Source organism: Ochotona princeps, chromosome 8 (genome assembly GCF_030435755.1).
Source record: "Ochotona princeps isolate mOchPri1 chromosome 8, mOchPri1.hap1, whole genome shotgun sequence".
Taxonomy (NCBI): domain Eukaryota; kingdom Metazoa; phylum Chordata; class Mammalia; order Lagomorpha; family Ochotonidae; genus Ochotona; species Ochotona princeps.
In genome coordinates, this window is record NC_080839.1 from 217033 (window position 1) to 233176 (window position 16144).

Consider the following 16144-nt stretch of genomic DNA (forward strand, 5'->3'; position numbering starts at 1 on the left):
GCCATTAACTCATCGCTGTCCAGAAAGGAGGCCAACCCCCTCTCTGAGACATCTTCCTCTCCATCTTTTCCAGATGGTGCTGCTACTACAAATGCGGTTGATGGTGACCCTTTACAACCTCTGGGTCCTGTGGATTCTGACCCAATGGGCACAGACGACTGCTAACAGCCTTAGACCACAACGCCATAATCCACACCAACCATGGAATTACACCTGGGTCGTGCTATCTGAGCGATGTGATATTGTTTGCTCAACATCTCGGATCACCCCTCATGTATGTGGCCAGAAGTCCTCACTCCGGACTTATGTAAGCTTGCTCTTGGGGCTGCCAAATCTTGGGGACTTAGTACTCTCCTCGGACTTTCTGTAGCACCTGAACTGTCTAACCAACTGCCTGACCCTGGATGTGCCGACACTCGACAACGAGTTCTCCTCCAAGCCACCGATTTTTATGTGTGCCCTGGAAGCCACCGTGATCGTCATCTCCTTCATAAATGTGGTGGCTCTGCTGATTATTTCTGTGCCTCTTGGGGATGTGAAACTACAGGTACTGCTTACTGGATTAAAAACTCAGAAAACAAGGACTTGATTACAGTCAGACGCAATTTCAGCTACCCAACTACAGCAGCAGTCTATGGCCTCACCTTCCTTTCCTCCTATTACGATGACACCGCTGTATGCCGTCCCAATCATCCCGACACAAAAGGCTGGTGTATCCCTTTAAAAATCCAGTTCACCCCTAGAGCGTACACCTACCAAGAAGAGACTTGGATAAGAGGCCGTGATTGGGGACTTAGATTGTATAAGTCAGGAATAGATACGGGCGTATTATTTTCTATCAAATTGTTAAAAGAACCTGTTAATGCTAACTCTCCTGCCAATATTGGACCAAATAATGTTATTGCATATAAGCCTCCTTTACCCCAACCTCCTATCCGACCTCCCATTCCTTCCCCAACCCCTCAACCTCTCCCATCTTCTGTCATTTCTTGCTCCCTGCCTCCCTCACCATCTCCTCCTTTACGTCTTAATCTCCCTGCCCTCCTCCCCGACAATCTCATTTTGACATTGGTTAACCAAACTGCCTTAACAGTTAATGAGTCTTCACCTGAATTTATGAATGACTGTTGGCTTTGCACAAATGCCCGTCCCCCATTTTATGAAGGTATTGCCTTAATTGATGTTTTTTATTATTCCAATTCTTCCTCCTCTTGCAGGTGGACCAGCAGCGATTGGTCTGGTATGTCTTTAACCCAGGTTGTTGGTTTAGGTCTCTGCTTGATTACTTCCCATAGATCCCCCTATTTAGATTCCTTCTCTTATTTGTGTAATTCCACCATTATTCCAGCAGCCCATTCTCAATACCTTCTTCCCCCCAGCGATGCTTGCTGGGCCTGAACCAGCAGTCTCACCCCCTGCCTTTCCTATCAGGTTTTTTCATTTCATAAGGAATTTTGTATATTAGTCCAGTTAGTTCCTTGCTTGTCCTATTATGCCTCTGAGGAATTTTTACAACTGTGGGAATCCAATCCCACTTCCCTCTCTCGTTCAAAGCGTGAGCCTATCACTGCCGTTACAATTTCTGTTCTGTTAGGACTTGGTGCTGTTGGCGCTGGCACCAGCATTTCCTCTCTCATTCTTTCCCAGAACTGGTATGCCAAGCTACGTTCCACCATTGATGAGGATATACAACGTTTACAACAAGGCATTGATGATTTATCTGACTCCCTCTCCTCCCTAGCTGAAGTAGTGTTACAAAATCGCCGAGGCTTAGATCTATTGTTCTTGCAGCAAGGAGGCCTATGCGCCGCCCTTAAAGAAGAATGCTGCTTTTATGTAGATAAAACAGGTGTTGTAAAAGAGAGCATGAAAAAGATTCGTGAAGGCCTTAAAAAATGAAAACAAGAAAGGGAAAAAGAGGAAAGCTGGTATAAAAATTGGATCTCTTCATCCCCCTGGCTCGCTACCTTATTACCCACTATATTGGGGCCCCTAGTTGGATTATTGCTTTTAATTTCCTTTGGTCCCTGGGCATTTACTAAACTCACTAATTTGATAAAGCAGCAAATTGACAATTTAGTTTCTGAACTTATTCAAGCATATTATCACCGCTTAGCTCTAGAAGATAGATTGTGTTCGGAGAACCCTGACTCCTCAAGAAGTGAATCCCCACATTGTAATGTGTGGCTCCAGTCTTCTAACCGGTTCGTCTAAGGTAATGTGGCCATTTGAGGTTGGAGCAGTGTTTCCCAACAGGGCTGTCATTTACGGCAGCATTGCCGGGGAATACATGCTCCAGCTATGAATTGCTACATGGCCCCTTTTCTAGTAAGCGTGTAGCCAATGACGGGCACCTTTCTGATACCCCACCAACCTAAGACAGGGAGTCCTGGATGACTGGCGGGGCTACCCAGAGACGGGTAAGAGCTGAGGGTCTCTCAGAATGAACCTAAGACAGGCAGCACTTATCTTGCTTCACGAACCTTTCTCTTTTCGCCGCTTTCATTGATATATAGAAAAAAGGGGGAGATGTCAGGAGCCGTGCACTATAGCCACACTGAAGCCATTTTGAATATAGACCTATGGGACAGTGGAAAACCCCTGGTTGGCTAGATGCTTGGGAAAGAAGTTATGAAACTAATCACACACTTAGCTTCAATTGTTCCTAGCAACTGTTTTAGAATGTGATTGATGCTGTACTTACCGACATCTTGTTACTGATTACCTATGCTGTTGTTGATATGTTGGTTACTATTGTTGATATGGTGGCTGCTCAAGAACAATCAGTCTTGAGACCATGGCTTGCGTCCCAGTTTCTCTTTCCCTGAAGCTTAGTTACTGAAGAATATAAAAACCCTCAGTTGAAATCAATAAACTGACAGCTTGATCAGACCTACTGTCTTGCTGTCCATTTTTTGTGTCTCTTGTCCCTTCATTCTCTCCTAGGTGACTGCGACCCCGTTGACTGTCCTGCTGGACGGGACACCCTCTGTCTACGTTCCTTGCTATGCTGGCCAGAGCACCACACTACAAGTAGGGAACTGGACGGGAAGTGGAGCACCCAGGACATGAAGTAACACTTATATGAGATCCTGGCACTTGAAGTTGGGGAATTGGGCAATTGAGCCATTGTGCCAGACCCTTCTGAAATTATCAGAATAAGAATGGGTCAAATTCTTAGGTAAAGATGACAAGATGTGATATGGATTCTTCCAGAGCAGAAAAATGATGGAAAGATTGTTTTGACTACAGAGCACTCCACAGGTCCAAATTCCAGGGTTTGAGAGATCTTGGAGATAACCCAACCCCAAATTCTCTGGTTCTGGAGTCTCTGTGGCTTTTGGGATGAACTTTGGCAGGGATCTGCTATGGCAGGGATTTGCCTTGGCAGGTGAACTAAAGCAATCACAGGTATAACATGCTTCAAAATAATGGTGACAAAAGCATATTGTGGGTGAGGGAAGTGTGCCTTGACTTAAAAGTTGTCCTGCACCAAAATACACTGGTCTTCTAACTCCATTTATCCACATGAGCTTTTCCAAGTGCCCTTCAGTTTCAGAAGAAAAGAGCAAGGCATGAAAGGAGTTCTAAGGATCTCTTCATGCCTTCCCTTAACAAAGATGTGGGGATTGTGCAATGGGTAATTGTTGAGAAAGAGCTGTGGTGTTTCCATGAGGACCGTGGAACTGGGAGTTGCCATGGCAGAGCTTTAGCTTCTCCAGTTTCAATGCTGGAGCCAATGGACTTTCAGAAAAGCAGAATTAGAGAGGTAACATTTACACCAGTCGTTTTGTGGACTTGGGCAGCACTGGAAATGCAAAAGATGGGGTCTGTCATCCTAGATAATCTGCCAGATTCTTCCACTTTCTTAGAACGTTTGAGGAAGATTTTAAGTATAATTTATTAAGATTGTAACAGATGATTTATAGATGACAGATTCTTAACTGCCTTAGACGTTAAAAAAGCATAGAAACTTGCTGTGGGATCCAAGAGCAACTCTGACTCTCCCTTAAAAGAGGTTGTGTGTACAGAGCAGGAGAGGACCCCAGAGCAGAGTAGGAGGATAAGAGATCTGTATCCTAGTCCCAGAGACCTCCCAAGTGCTTTTCCTGCAGAAGCAGTGGGATGGACACTGAGAATCGTATCCCAATTGCCAAGGAGATCACAGGGAATTTGAGTGTCTTCGTAGGCCAAGAACTCCGAGGTCAGTCATTGCCTACTAGACTTCCCACAAGGGATGGAAGCAGCCCAGTAACCTCCTCATAGGGCCTGATGACATTGGAACTACAGCCAGGAGCCCAAGGTGGAACTCAGAGAGAAAAGGATTATAAATTTTCTTCTGGACTCAGAAGAGGAGCTTTCTCTGGTCCTTACCTAGTTCCAGCCTTGGTTTCAAGCTTCCTCTTACATTGACCATTAGGGTTGCTCAGGAACCCCAAAATTAGTTCAGATGGAGAGAGACTAATAAAAGGTAAGCTAGCCAATAATCACTCAGCCTGTACCTTACTGATCAGGCTTCCTATTTGGCCTTTTCTAGTCTTTACCATGTAGAATGTAGAGTTTAGTTATTCCTCACTTGCTAAATTATTGGGGATTTCTCTGCTCACCTAAGACTTTTCTATTCTTTAATTGCTAATATATAGCTTGTTAGAATTATAAAACTGTTTTGATTATCCTAAAATGCACGAAGTTCTATAAAATCATGCTTGAATACTACAAGCTGCAAGGTTTAAAATATTATGTGTTAAGATTCTCCCCAAAAAACTTTCACCAATTAAAAACTGTTAATGCTAAACAAGATGTAACTGCAAAGAAACTTTGATGTTAAATTTGTATTCACCTGTTATATATGATAGATGTTAATGTTGATCCTTTCACTGTTCCTGTGCCACTCAGATTTAGGCTACTATTCATGCAGATCAGGAAAGTTTCATCTATTTTGTTGCCTTTATTGAGTTGTTTATACATCTTAAATTAAGGTGTTCAGGGTCCATGTTTGCTCTGACAAAGATTTAAACATGGCATCTTTTATTTTAAAAATAAAAAACATGCTAATTTGGGAGAAATTATGTTATTTTATACCTTCTACAAGAGACCTCTAGATCTATTCCCTAGAGAATACTTGGCTACTGTGGCCCCCTCTCTCCACCACTTTTTAGCATGAAGCAGCCCAAGTGGTTGTTGGTCCCTATTCCTGACAGCAACTGGGGTTAATCCTCCTGGGAAAATGGATGTTAAGGAGTTAGATGAGATAATAGGCAGTTAGGGTAAGTGGTACCTGGTGAAGTCATCCTTGTACAATATATAATATTGCTTCTCCCAATTTTCTGCTCTTCCAAGAGCATGTTCTCCCTAGCTACATCTTTCAGGCCTAATTTACAAAACACAGAAGGGGGATTTGTAGAAGGAATTTGTTACCCTAGAAGGTCAGGTGCACAGGATTATAATTGATAGGGTAACATTTGTATGAGATTAAATGAATTGATATCTTTTGTATAACCAAATGGATATCGTTTGTATGAGAACTGAGTGGATAGCATGCAAATAAGAGCACTTGGTGGGATATACAAAAGAGTTTCATACATGCTGGTGGGTGCCTTTCTGTCTAGCCACCCCAGTCCCTATCCTGGTTATTGTGCTCTCCAGTGGGAGTGGTATTTCAAGAGGGAGGAGCCAACTATTTCCCTACCAGGCCACTCCCACGCCCAGATTATGCACTCTTCAGGTGGTTCTAGAGTTGAATTTGACAGATTAAGTCTCCAGTGCCAGCCTCTGCCAGCTGATGCTGCAGCTAAGCCCAACCAACCAACCCTCACCCACTCTAATTTTTTTGCTTGTACCAGTAGGAACAGTCAACCCAACCTGGTTTTTCCCTGATCTAGCTCACATGAGGCCCACAAGTGTTGCAGGCCCTGCCTCGTCTGGTCTGTCCCCATCCTAACTCATGCTCTTTAGTGAAAATGGTTGTCCAGCAGTGGAGCCCACTTTCCCCCTGCCGGCTCTGCCCCTCTCCCTCCCTAGTTCTCACCTGTGCTACAACCACATCTGGTAAGGCTCACCTCTTCTTGGCATTCCATTATGTGCACTGGTTTGTATTGCGACCAAACCTGGCCTGACCCACACTCCATTCTGGTGCTCAAATTTGCCAGTGGATGATGTGAATTTGTTCAGCCTGGTCTGCTCCCCACCTATGCCAAATGTATGCCAGTGGATATCTTTCTCTGGCCTGGTCTGGGTTGCTCCGTATCATGGTTCCTGCACTCACCTGTAGGGACTGTGTTCCAAAAGAGGAGTTTCCCAAGCTCCTCATCAGAACTTCTTCCTATGTCAGGTCTTGTGCATATTGGTGGATCCATGGGCCAGCCTCCCTTACTCGCTTTCAATCCATTTCGGTTCTTACCGTTAGATATTTCAGCCCAGACGAGGCTTGTCCATAGTAGGGTTGGTTTGGTTGAACTAGGCTTCAATGCCCGTTGACATGTATGAGAGCTAAATGGGATGTGGGACAGACCGGACCAGTCTGCTGTACATACTGACAAGTATGGGAATCAGGGTAGTGGGCATGCCTGGTAGGGGTTAGAGGGAGTCGACCCAAATAGGCTGCAGCTCCCATTGGTTTGCGTGAGAGCCGAGTATAAAGTGGGCAGGATTGGGCTGGACTGCAGCAACCATCAGTTCATGTGGAAGACAGGGCTGGAAACAGAACTGACTCAACAACTGCAATGATCAGCATATGCATAAACTGATTGGGGTGATGGACTGTGCCGGACCCTGTACTGACAAGAACACACAAGAATCAGGTCTGGAATCACCTCAAACAAAGTTTCTTTGCAGATCCCTTCAACTGAACTGCTGATCTCAGAACTCCAAACATGAAGAAGCTATGTCAGCCAGCAGATTCTGAATAGATTTCATCGTGATTGGAATGGCAAAATTGGCAGCAGTTCAGAACTTTTGAACTATCAAAACTGCTTAAGCAGGACCCTTGGAGCGTCCTGGGATGCTCAGGGACCTGGGATGAGTAGGAGGCTGGGTGGGGCTGCTTCCTTTTTTCCTCCCCTTACCCCAGTTACAGAAAAAAAGAGATCATATTAGCATGGAAACAATAGTCTTACCCACTTTCCTGTAGCCCTTGACCCTTTGTACCCTTATCAACTATGTAAGTTAAAAAAAAATTAAAAATAATAAAGAGAACCTGAATACCCTTTAATAAAATCGATGGGTTCTGCAGATAAGCGCAATACCTCCTCCCTTATCCTATATGACCCTTGGTCTATAAAGTCTGATGCCACTAATAAAGTTTGGCTATTGATTACTAGTCGGTAGGTCACATGTATTATTAGCGTATTATTTCTAGGCTCCTTGCACCAAGTCCATCGTTGCTGGACAGCGAACAGGCGAATGGGGTGCATTTTCAAAGTTGTTTTCTGTCTGTAACTCTGACTTCCTAGATCAATACATTTGACAAAGAGAGTTCTCTTAGACAAAAAGGAGGGAATGTAAGGAGACTGATGAGCAGTTCAGTTAGAATACATTTAGAGGGAAAGGAACATGGGTCAACTCCCTGCTGATATATCTGGAGAAGCAATGGAAGATGGCCAATGATCTTGCATGCACCCATATGGTAGAGTTGGATGAAGCTCCTGGCCCCTTGCCTTCAGATTGGCTCTGGCAGTTGTTTCTCATTGGGAGAGTGAATCAGTGAATGGAAATATGTGTTGGGGGTGTGTCCCTCAATGTCTCCACTGTAACTCTGCTTTTTGAAGAAATGAAATAAATATTAAAAAAGGAAATGAGATAATTAAAGTTGCTTCCTCATTTGCAGGATTTCCCTTCTTGTCTGAGGAACCTCAGGATCAAAGTCCCAAACATTTGTCAATGGCTCATTGCTACTATGAAACTGTGTGAGTTTGCAGGCCAAATGGCCTATGTGACCTGTAGCACCAATGGGCTCCAATTCTCATGAATCAAGGCCCACCTAAATCTGGTTATCTTACATGTGGCTCACATGTGGGTGGTTAATCTTAATTGCTGGAGGCATGGTCTGTCCAGCTGAAACAGGAAGGATATTGTGGTATTTCCTCCTCACCTTGCAGGTTATTGTGAATTGCTGCTTTTCAATCTATTGTGGACTGCCCTGTGATTGTGCTATTTGGGGATGTATTCCAGTAAGGGGTGTTGGCCCTTAGTCGGTTCTCACGCTCAACCGAGAACCCAAGCTTGGACATGCCAAGCTTGAATATTGACTAAACCATCCTTGTGTACTTGCATCAACTTCAGACTCCTGGTGATTTCTGGGGATCTCAAAATCTGGGCACAACAATCTGTGGATATTTATGACTTTGATTAGACCTTACATGGAACATGTCTGACTCTAGTAGGTGTCTTATAGTGCAAAAATTCTGCATCCCTTCCAGGGAATCCAGCTGGACATTTTCAATCCCATTTTCCTAGTCTATTCTCTCCTTCTGCCTCTTCCTGCTCTGATATCTTTCCTGCTTTGCTTTCCTCTGCCACTCCATCCTCATACTTTTATGTTTAGGTTTTATAGGATGCAGCATACCCTGTTTTTTCCCTCTTAAATAAATAACAAGATGCCATCTCTTTGTTTGCTAATACCACTCTGCCTTTTAAATACATGAATACAAATAAATAAGTAATCAATGTAAATTCCTATGTGTGGTGTGCAGACCATGCAGCTCTGAGCCAGTCCCTGCTTATGGATGGCTGCAGCAATTTTTCATCACAACCCTGGTAGTAGTCACTTTTTTTCACTGTCATGTAAAGATTGTCCCTTCCTCCAAGATTATTGATGTTGAGATCTTTTTAGGATCCGTGAGCTTTTTCTGGCCACGGTTATGTTTGAGGCACACATTAACTCTTTATTTCTTCACATGCCATGTCTTTACTATAATTATTTGAAGAATAAAACAAAACTTACAAATAATGGAACTAATGAAACAGCAATGAATTTTTAAAAATTCTACTTCAAAAACAAAAATAGTGCTTGTTATATGATTATCAGCTAGATATTTCTTAGAAGCTACACATGTGAGTTTTTGCATTTTAATTCCCGATCCAAAGCAAAACAAAAATGGCAATCAAGAATACACTCCATTTCATTATAGAAGTAACTAGAAACATAGAAAATAGAAACTTATCATACCATAATAGTTTATAGAGGGGTTATGTAGATCATATCACTGTGTTAACTTCATCTAGGAGCAAATGTTTTCATCTCTGTATCCTTTAACAACTTAATTTTAAAAAAGAAGCCCAAGCTCATATCATGCTTAACTATCTGAAGAACTTGTACAAATAGCAACACATATACTCCATTACTTACATTTTTGCCTGGAATTCAGAGTGCTAAAAATATCAACCACATTTTAACATAATAGACCTATTTACTGAACAATTGCTTAAATGAACTGTTTTATATTAAAGTAGCTGCTATATTCCAAGCGATGCACTTCTACTGCAGTTTCTTAATGGACCATTCATGCAGCAAGTGACAACTTAGACAAAGGAGGACTCCTTTTTCTAACTTGTTAGGAGCCACAGACTTACGGGCCTTAGACTGGGCATGCCTGGCAGCCTGCTTCCTTTCAAAACCTATCTTGGGCAAGCAGGGCCACAGCAAGCAGGATATTGTGGCAAGAACACCCTGTGCAAAGCAAGCAGAACAGAACCTCCGTCCTTGTTCCTGTTCAAATAATTAGTTCCTCCCCTGCTTCAATATAGATGATTAGTTGCTTCCCTGTTTCGATGAAGATAATTAGTTCCAGGAAACCCCTTCCCTTCTCCTCCTCTCCTAGAGAAGAAGGCATAATGAGGTATAAGAAGGTATATATGAGGAATAAAATAAAGGGCATTGGCACTCTCTTTAACCAAGTATGTGTGTCTGTGTGCTTATTGGGCCAGCAACCCAGCATTCCCAGTCCACCCTTAGGTTTTGAGCATCGTGTCCTGCAGGTTGGGACAGTAATTGACATGAATACACAATACACATGCCTCATTTTCTCCAAGAAAGTAGTTTATGATGAGCTAAATAGTTGAATGGTGCAGAAATATAACTGAACTTATCAATGCAGAATCAAACCATTGTTATACTTGTTTGTCTTCATGGGTGAGCTCTCCAGCAACAACTTATTGTTGCAGTTATTCTCGCCTCAATTCTGTTCTGAAACACTCCCTTGACCATTGTTGATGTTAAGTAAGGAACTCCTGAATTAATTAAGCTTATTTCAGCTAATAGCTTTTTTTTTTTACTTTAATCAATAACTGCTTTGTTTTCCATGGAAATTGACCAAAGATTTATCTACTATCTTTGTTCAAATCACTTCCTGATTATTTCTCCATGTAAATTCACTTTGAGTGGACATATCATACTCAGAGACCTTTATCTGCTTACAAGCAAGTAGGGGGAGAATCAAGATGAAGGCAACGGCTGCAGACATGTTCAAGATGACAGAGAATCATTAGGGTAAAGAACAGAGAGTAGAATACAGAAAAAGATAGGGGTCAGGCAGTCAACAAGGAGGTACCTGGAGACCACCCTGGACACAGGGAAGAGGCAAGAATGGCAGAGAGGTGTTACAGGGAACAGAAAATCTACCAGCCACCTGTAAGCTGTGATCCAAATTCCAGCAACAACCAGGGATCCAGTGGTGGCCACAAATCAGCCTTGCAGCAGTCAGGTGGGAGCCTGGGTTGGCATGGGGAGCTCAGGAGGTGATGGCAGGCTGGGATTGGCCAATCCTGATGAATACTTTGGCCCAAGAATGAATGGAAAGGAGCTGCAGACTCCACAGGGCAGACTGGCAGTGGGTTGGAGATAACAGCACAGGGATCAAATGCCAGAGTGGGCGCATATGAAGTTAGTCACATCCAGCTGATCCTATGGGGAGGACAGCACCAGCTTCACACCCTGCAGGAACTGTGTGTTCCCCGGATCTGGAGGCCAACAACACTGGCTTTCTGGCAGGGCCCGACTGGGTGCCATCTTGTGGGGTTAGACAAGACCAGCACCAATGATAAACCAGTTATCTGGAACAGTTGGCATCGTCCTAACCCAGCACACCAATTGTACATAAAAACTGACTTGTTGACCTATAGCTAATACATCTTGGGAATCTGCACTAAGGAGAAAAAGCCACCAAACAGGATTGCAATGTCAAAAGTTAAAAGAAGTGACAGAGGCACAATGAATGTTAATGACGACACCCTGGAAAAGGAGAAAAATCCTCTACCACCCTCAGAGTCAACTGAGAAAGACATTGACAAAATGGGGGACACAGAATTCAGAAAATATATTATAAAGCTTCTGACCAACAATGAGAAGTACATAATACAAGAGCAAACACTTAAAAGAATTTGTCACACTAGATATGAATCAAATGAAAACTGACATTTCAGAAGTTAAGAATAGAGTGGAGCAAATTAAAAGTACAGTGGAGAGTCTCAAAAACAAACTGAATGAAGCAGAAGAAAGAATATCAGAATTGGAAGATGTTTCCTGTCACCACGGGGGAACAAACACAAAGCTACAAGCCGAGCTAAGATTAAGTAAAAAACTGTCCAAGAATTAAAAGATATGATTAAAAGACCCAATGTAAGAACTATGGTGATTCCTGGAGGTGCAGAAAGAGAAACATAAACACATGCATATTTTAAAAAAGACAATTGTGAAGGTGTTAAAATGAGAGCCATGCATGGTGAATGAATGGAATCACATTTTAGTATTTATCCAATTCAGCCAGATTGATTACTTTATAAAGTATTTTAGACTGGGCCCAAACAGTAGCCTAGTGGCTAAGTCCTCACCTTGAATGTTCTGGGATCACATATGGGCACCAGTTCTAATCCTCACGGCCCTGCTTCCCATCTAGCTCCCTGCTTGCGTCTTGGGAAAACATTCGAGGATGGCACTAGTCCTTGGGACCTTGCAACTGCATGGGACACCTGGAAGAGGCTCTGGGCTTCTGGCTGTGGTTTTTCTTTTCGATTTGGAAACCAATGCTTTGAGAAACATTGCTCCCAGGGACCACCCCCACAAGCATCAAGGGAGAAGCTGTGTAACTGTCCCTGATGAGATGCCTTTCAATATTGACAGCTGTCCAGTGTTTTCCAGGGAAGAAGGTTCAGAGGAACAGTGGCACTGTGGGAACTGCCAATGTAGAGGAAACAGGGTGGAGGTGATGGGGCTGAGAACAGCACACAATAATGGGCTATCATCTTCTTGTGGCATAGAGACCTGATAACCATCACAAGCACATAGACACATTATAAGCATGTTTTGTCCCTCTCTGTCTTTAAGAACAGGTGGTTTCACAACCATGTCAATTCCATAATGTTGCAAATTGCTGTTGATGCTATGTCGGGACTCTTGGTTGAATGGGATGATATTCTGCCAGCTCTAACAACGGACCAGAAATGGTATCCCCAAGAGACTGTTCAACCCATCTGGGCAATAAATAGCTGGAATTTATACTTGGAAAAAAAAAGAACAGGTGGTTAATGCTTATTCTTTTATTAAGTGATGCATAATCCCTAACAGACCACACTTTTACATACACCACTTCCAAGGAAAAATCCAAGTTTCAGTAAAAATTGTTATAGGTTGTTTCAATCACTGAAAACATCCATTTACAATTTCCACTTTGAATCTTTCTATGATAACATTCTCAAGAAAAAGAAAGCCAACTGGTACATCTGTATACTTTTTGCATGATATTTGCATTTAGGTGACAAGGAAAAAATGAGTCTTTTTAAAATTTTGGTGTAAAAAGTTTATTATTTTAAAATTGACATTTACATTTTGACCAGAGTAGGAAGACTGTAGGGCTAGGGAAGTGTGAGTGAGACCATTATTTTCAATCTTCGTCATGAGAATGTTGGGGCCCCATGCAAATACTGGCAGAGAGCAGTTAGAAGTGCACAAACTTCATTCTTCAATTTATAAGGCATTGACTACATGCTACATAGTACATTCTCAAGAAAAAGTTGCCTCTCTTGCACTTGGTGCTCAGAATTTTGGGTTTGATAGAGCCTTGTACCTAAACATTAAGTTGTGGGCATCATCAAGGCTGTCACAGATGAGAAACATACCCATGGGCTTCACCTTAAACATTTGACTTACATCAACGTCAGTCATAGTTTGCACTTTTAATACATTTTTTTTTATCTGAGAGCAGAGGTACAATGAGAAACAGAGGCAGACAAATATCTTCCATCCATTGGTTCCCATTACAAACGGCAAAGGCACCAGCAGCTGAGCTGATATGAAGTCAGATTCCAGGAACTAGAAGTGGACCAGCAAGGATACAAACTAGTGGGGATTATCTGGGATGCCAGCACCTCAGATAGATTCTTTCCCTACTATGCCACAACACTAGCTTAGGGTTGAAAGACTTAAGATCAAAGCTCATATCAGCAAAACAACTCATCCAGTGGCAAACAAAAACCTGTTGTGCGAAGCCATGACACATCAAATCAGTATGAATCTGAGCAGTAGTTCTGGCAGCTGACACATAAATTCCACTACCCATTACCACATCCCAAGAATCTGATAGCAGATAATTCTTGTATCTCTGGGATATACTTCCAAGAGTATAGGAGGAGACAAAGTGGCCAAAACTGAACAACATTTTGCCAGACATCACAAGAAAATCTCCACTCTGATGAAAGATACATCTTTCAATCCTGAGTATTTAGCATTACAGTTGCCACATACCTCAACTAATAGTTGTGATCCCAATACTAATCTGTAACAGAATGTGCGAGTAGATTGTAAAAAAGCTATATCAGATCAGTGAAAATTAAAAAGATGATATTTGAAACAAGTGTTATACAGTGAATATTCATTAAAATTTTAAAATATGAAAGCAGAACTTTTTCATTTTTTCACTCATAACAAAGGGAGAACAAGTACAGATTGCATTTGAAATATCTTAGCACCATAAAGCCTGTATTCTGAAATACAATGATACTCTTCATAATTTTGCTGATGTGTAAATAAAAGCTGTACACCAGCAAAAGGTTTTTCAATATTGCTCATATTAAAAAGGTTCCTGTGTTGTGTGAATTTTATGACAGGTGATTAGGTATGACTTACGCCTAAAGAGAGGCAAGTGCTGTTATTGGTTTTTCCAGACTCACCACATTTATGTTTTCATGTCTGAATTCTCTGGTATCTAATCAAAGGCTTTTCAACACTTAGCACGTTTATAAGTTTTTTTCCCCTAAGTAGATTTCCTGATGTGTGATTAAGTGTGACTTCCAGTAAAATGCTTTACCACAGTCTCTAAATTCATAAGATTATTCCCCACTGTGTATTGTCTGATGTCTAACAAGAGATGACTGCTGGCAAAAGGCTTTTCCACAATCGTTGCACATATGTTTTTCTCTTGTGTGGATTTTCTGGTGTTTGTTTAGGTATGACTTCTGGCCAAAAGCTTTTCCACACTCTTTACATTCATAAGGTTTTTCCCCTGCATGAATTGTCTGATGTGTAATGAAGGCTGACTTGTGGGAAAAGGTTTTTCCACACTCACTACATTCATAAGGTTTTTCTCGTGTGTGGATTTTCTCATGCTTCTTCAGGTTTGACTTGCGACCAAAAGCTTTCCCACACTCTTTACATTCATAAGGCTTTTCCCCCGTGTGAATTCTCTGATGTGAAATGAGAACTGACCTATTATAAAAGGATTTCTTACATTCACTACATTCATAAGGTTTCTCCCCTGTGTGGATTCTCTGATGTATGCTTAGGTATGATTTGCAGCCAAAAACTTTCCCACACACACTACATTCATAAGGATTTTCCCCTGTGTGGATTCCCTGATGTGTGATTAGGTATGATTTCTGGGAAAAAGTTTTCCCACACTCACTACATTCATAAGGTTTTTCCCCTGTGTGGACCCTCTGATGTGTGATTAGGTATGATTTCCGGTGAAAAGCTTTCCCACACTCACTGCATTCATAGAGTTTTACCCTTGTGTGGATTCTCTGATGTTTAAGAAGAGATGAGCGACCACAAAAGGATTTTGGACACTCACTACACTGATAAGGTTTTTCCCCTGTGTGGATTCTCTGATATATAATGAGATCATATGGCCTGAAAAAGGCTTTTCCACACTCAGAACACTGATAAGGTTTTTCCCCTGTGTGGATTTTGCGATGTTTAATTAGGTATGATTTCTGACAAAATGCTTTCCCACACTCAGGGCACTGATAGGGTTTATCCCGTGTGTGGATTTTCTGATGTATTATGAGAGCTGACTTGTGGGAAAAGGCTTTCCCACACTCTTTACATTCATAAGGTTTTTCCCCTGTGTGTATTCTCTGATGTACAGTTAGATATGATATCCTGTTAAAACCTTTCCCACAGTCACTACATTCATAAAGATTTTCCCCTGTGTGGATTCTCTGATGTCTAATGAGAGATGATGGGTCAGAAAAGGCTTTTGGACACTCACTACATTCATAAGGTTTTCCCCTGTGTGGGTTCTCTGATGTGTGACTAGGTGTGATTTCTGGCAAAAAGCTTTCTTATACTGAGTACATTCATGAAGATTTTCCCCTGTGTGGATTCTCCGATGTTTAATGAGAGATGACCGCTGGCAAAAAGCTTTCTTACACTGACTACATTCATGAAGATTTTCCCCTGTGTGGATTCTTTGATGTTTAATGAGAGATGACTGCTGGCAAAAGGCTTTTGGACACTCACTACAGTCATACAGCTTTCCCCCTGTGTGGATTCTCTGATGTGTAATGAGAGCTAACTTGTGGCAAAAGGCTTTTCCACACTTGCTACATTCATAAGGTTTTTCCCATGTGTGGATTTTGTGATGTTTGATTAGGTATGGCTTCTGATGAAAAGCATTCCCATTCTCAGGTATATTAGAGGCATGCCTTTTTCCAAATGTCATTGCATCAGGATTCCTAGGAAAAAGACACATTTTGAAATAAATCATGTTCTTTTCCTCTAGCCATTCAAGAAGCACCTCATTTCTGAGCTCTCTTCTGGGAAGTGGTTTGGCCCTTTCCTATTCTAAATACACCGGGTCTCTTTTAGAGTAAAAGTCCTGTCTGCAACTGAATCCCAGTTTCTGCTTCCATGCTAAGCTGCAGAAAGCATGAC

General features: G+C 42.0%; 1 protein-coding gene across 1 annotated transcript; it reads right to left on the reverse strand.

Moving 5' to 3' along the window:
• Positions 1 to 14319: 14319 nt before the first annotated feature.
• Positions 14320 to 15932, reverse strand: LOC131481042 (zinc finger protein 84-like). Its single transcript, XM_058668256.1, has 2 exons — positions 15731 to 15932; positions 14320 to 15551 (listed from the first exon to the last, which is right to left on the reverse strand). Exons 1-2 carry the CDS (start codon positions 15930 to 15932, stop codon positions 14320 to 14322), a joined length of 1434 nt encoding a protein of 477 aa, XP_058524239.1.
• Between the last annotated feature and the right edge of the window lie 212 nt (positions 15933 to 16144).

Bases quoted from the DNA above. Each gene is read 5' to 3' on its own strand.
- LOC131481042 (XM_058668256.1), bottom strand. From the start codon at position 15,932: ATGACATTTGGAAAAAGGCATGCCTCTAATATACCTGAGAATGGGAAT. The intron at 15,552-15,730 runs GTGAGTGTCCAA...ACTCAGTATAAG, and splicing joins GGGAAAGCTGTATGACTGTA to AAAGCTTTTTGCCAGAAATC.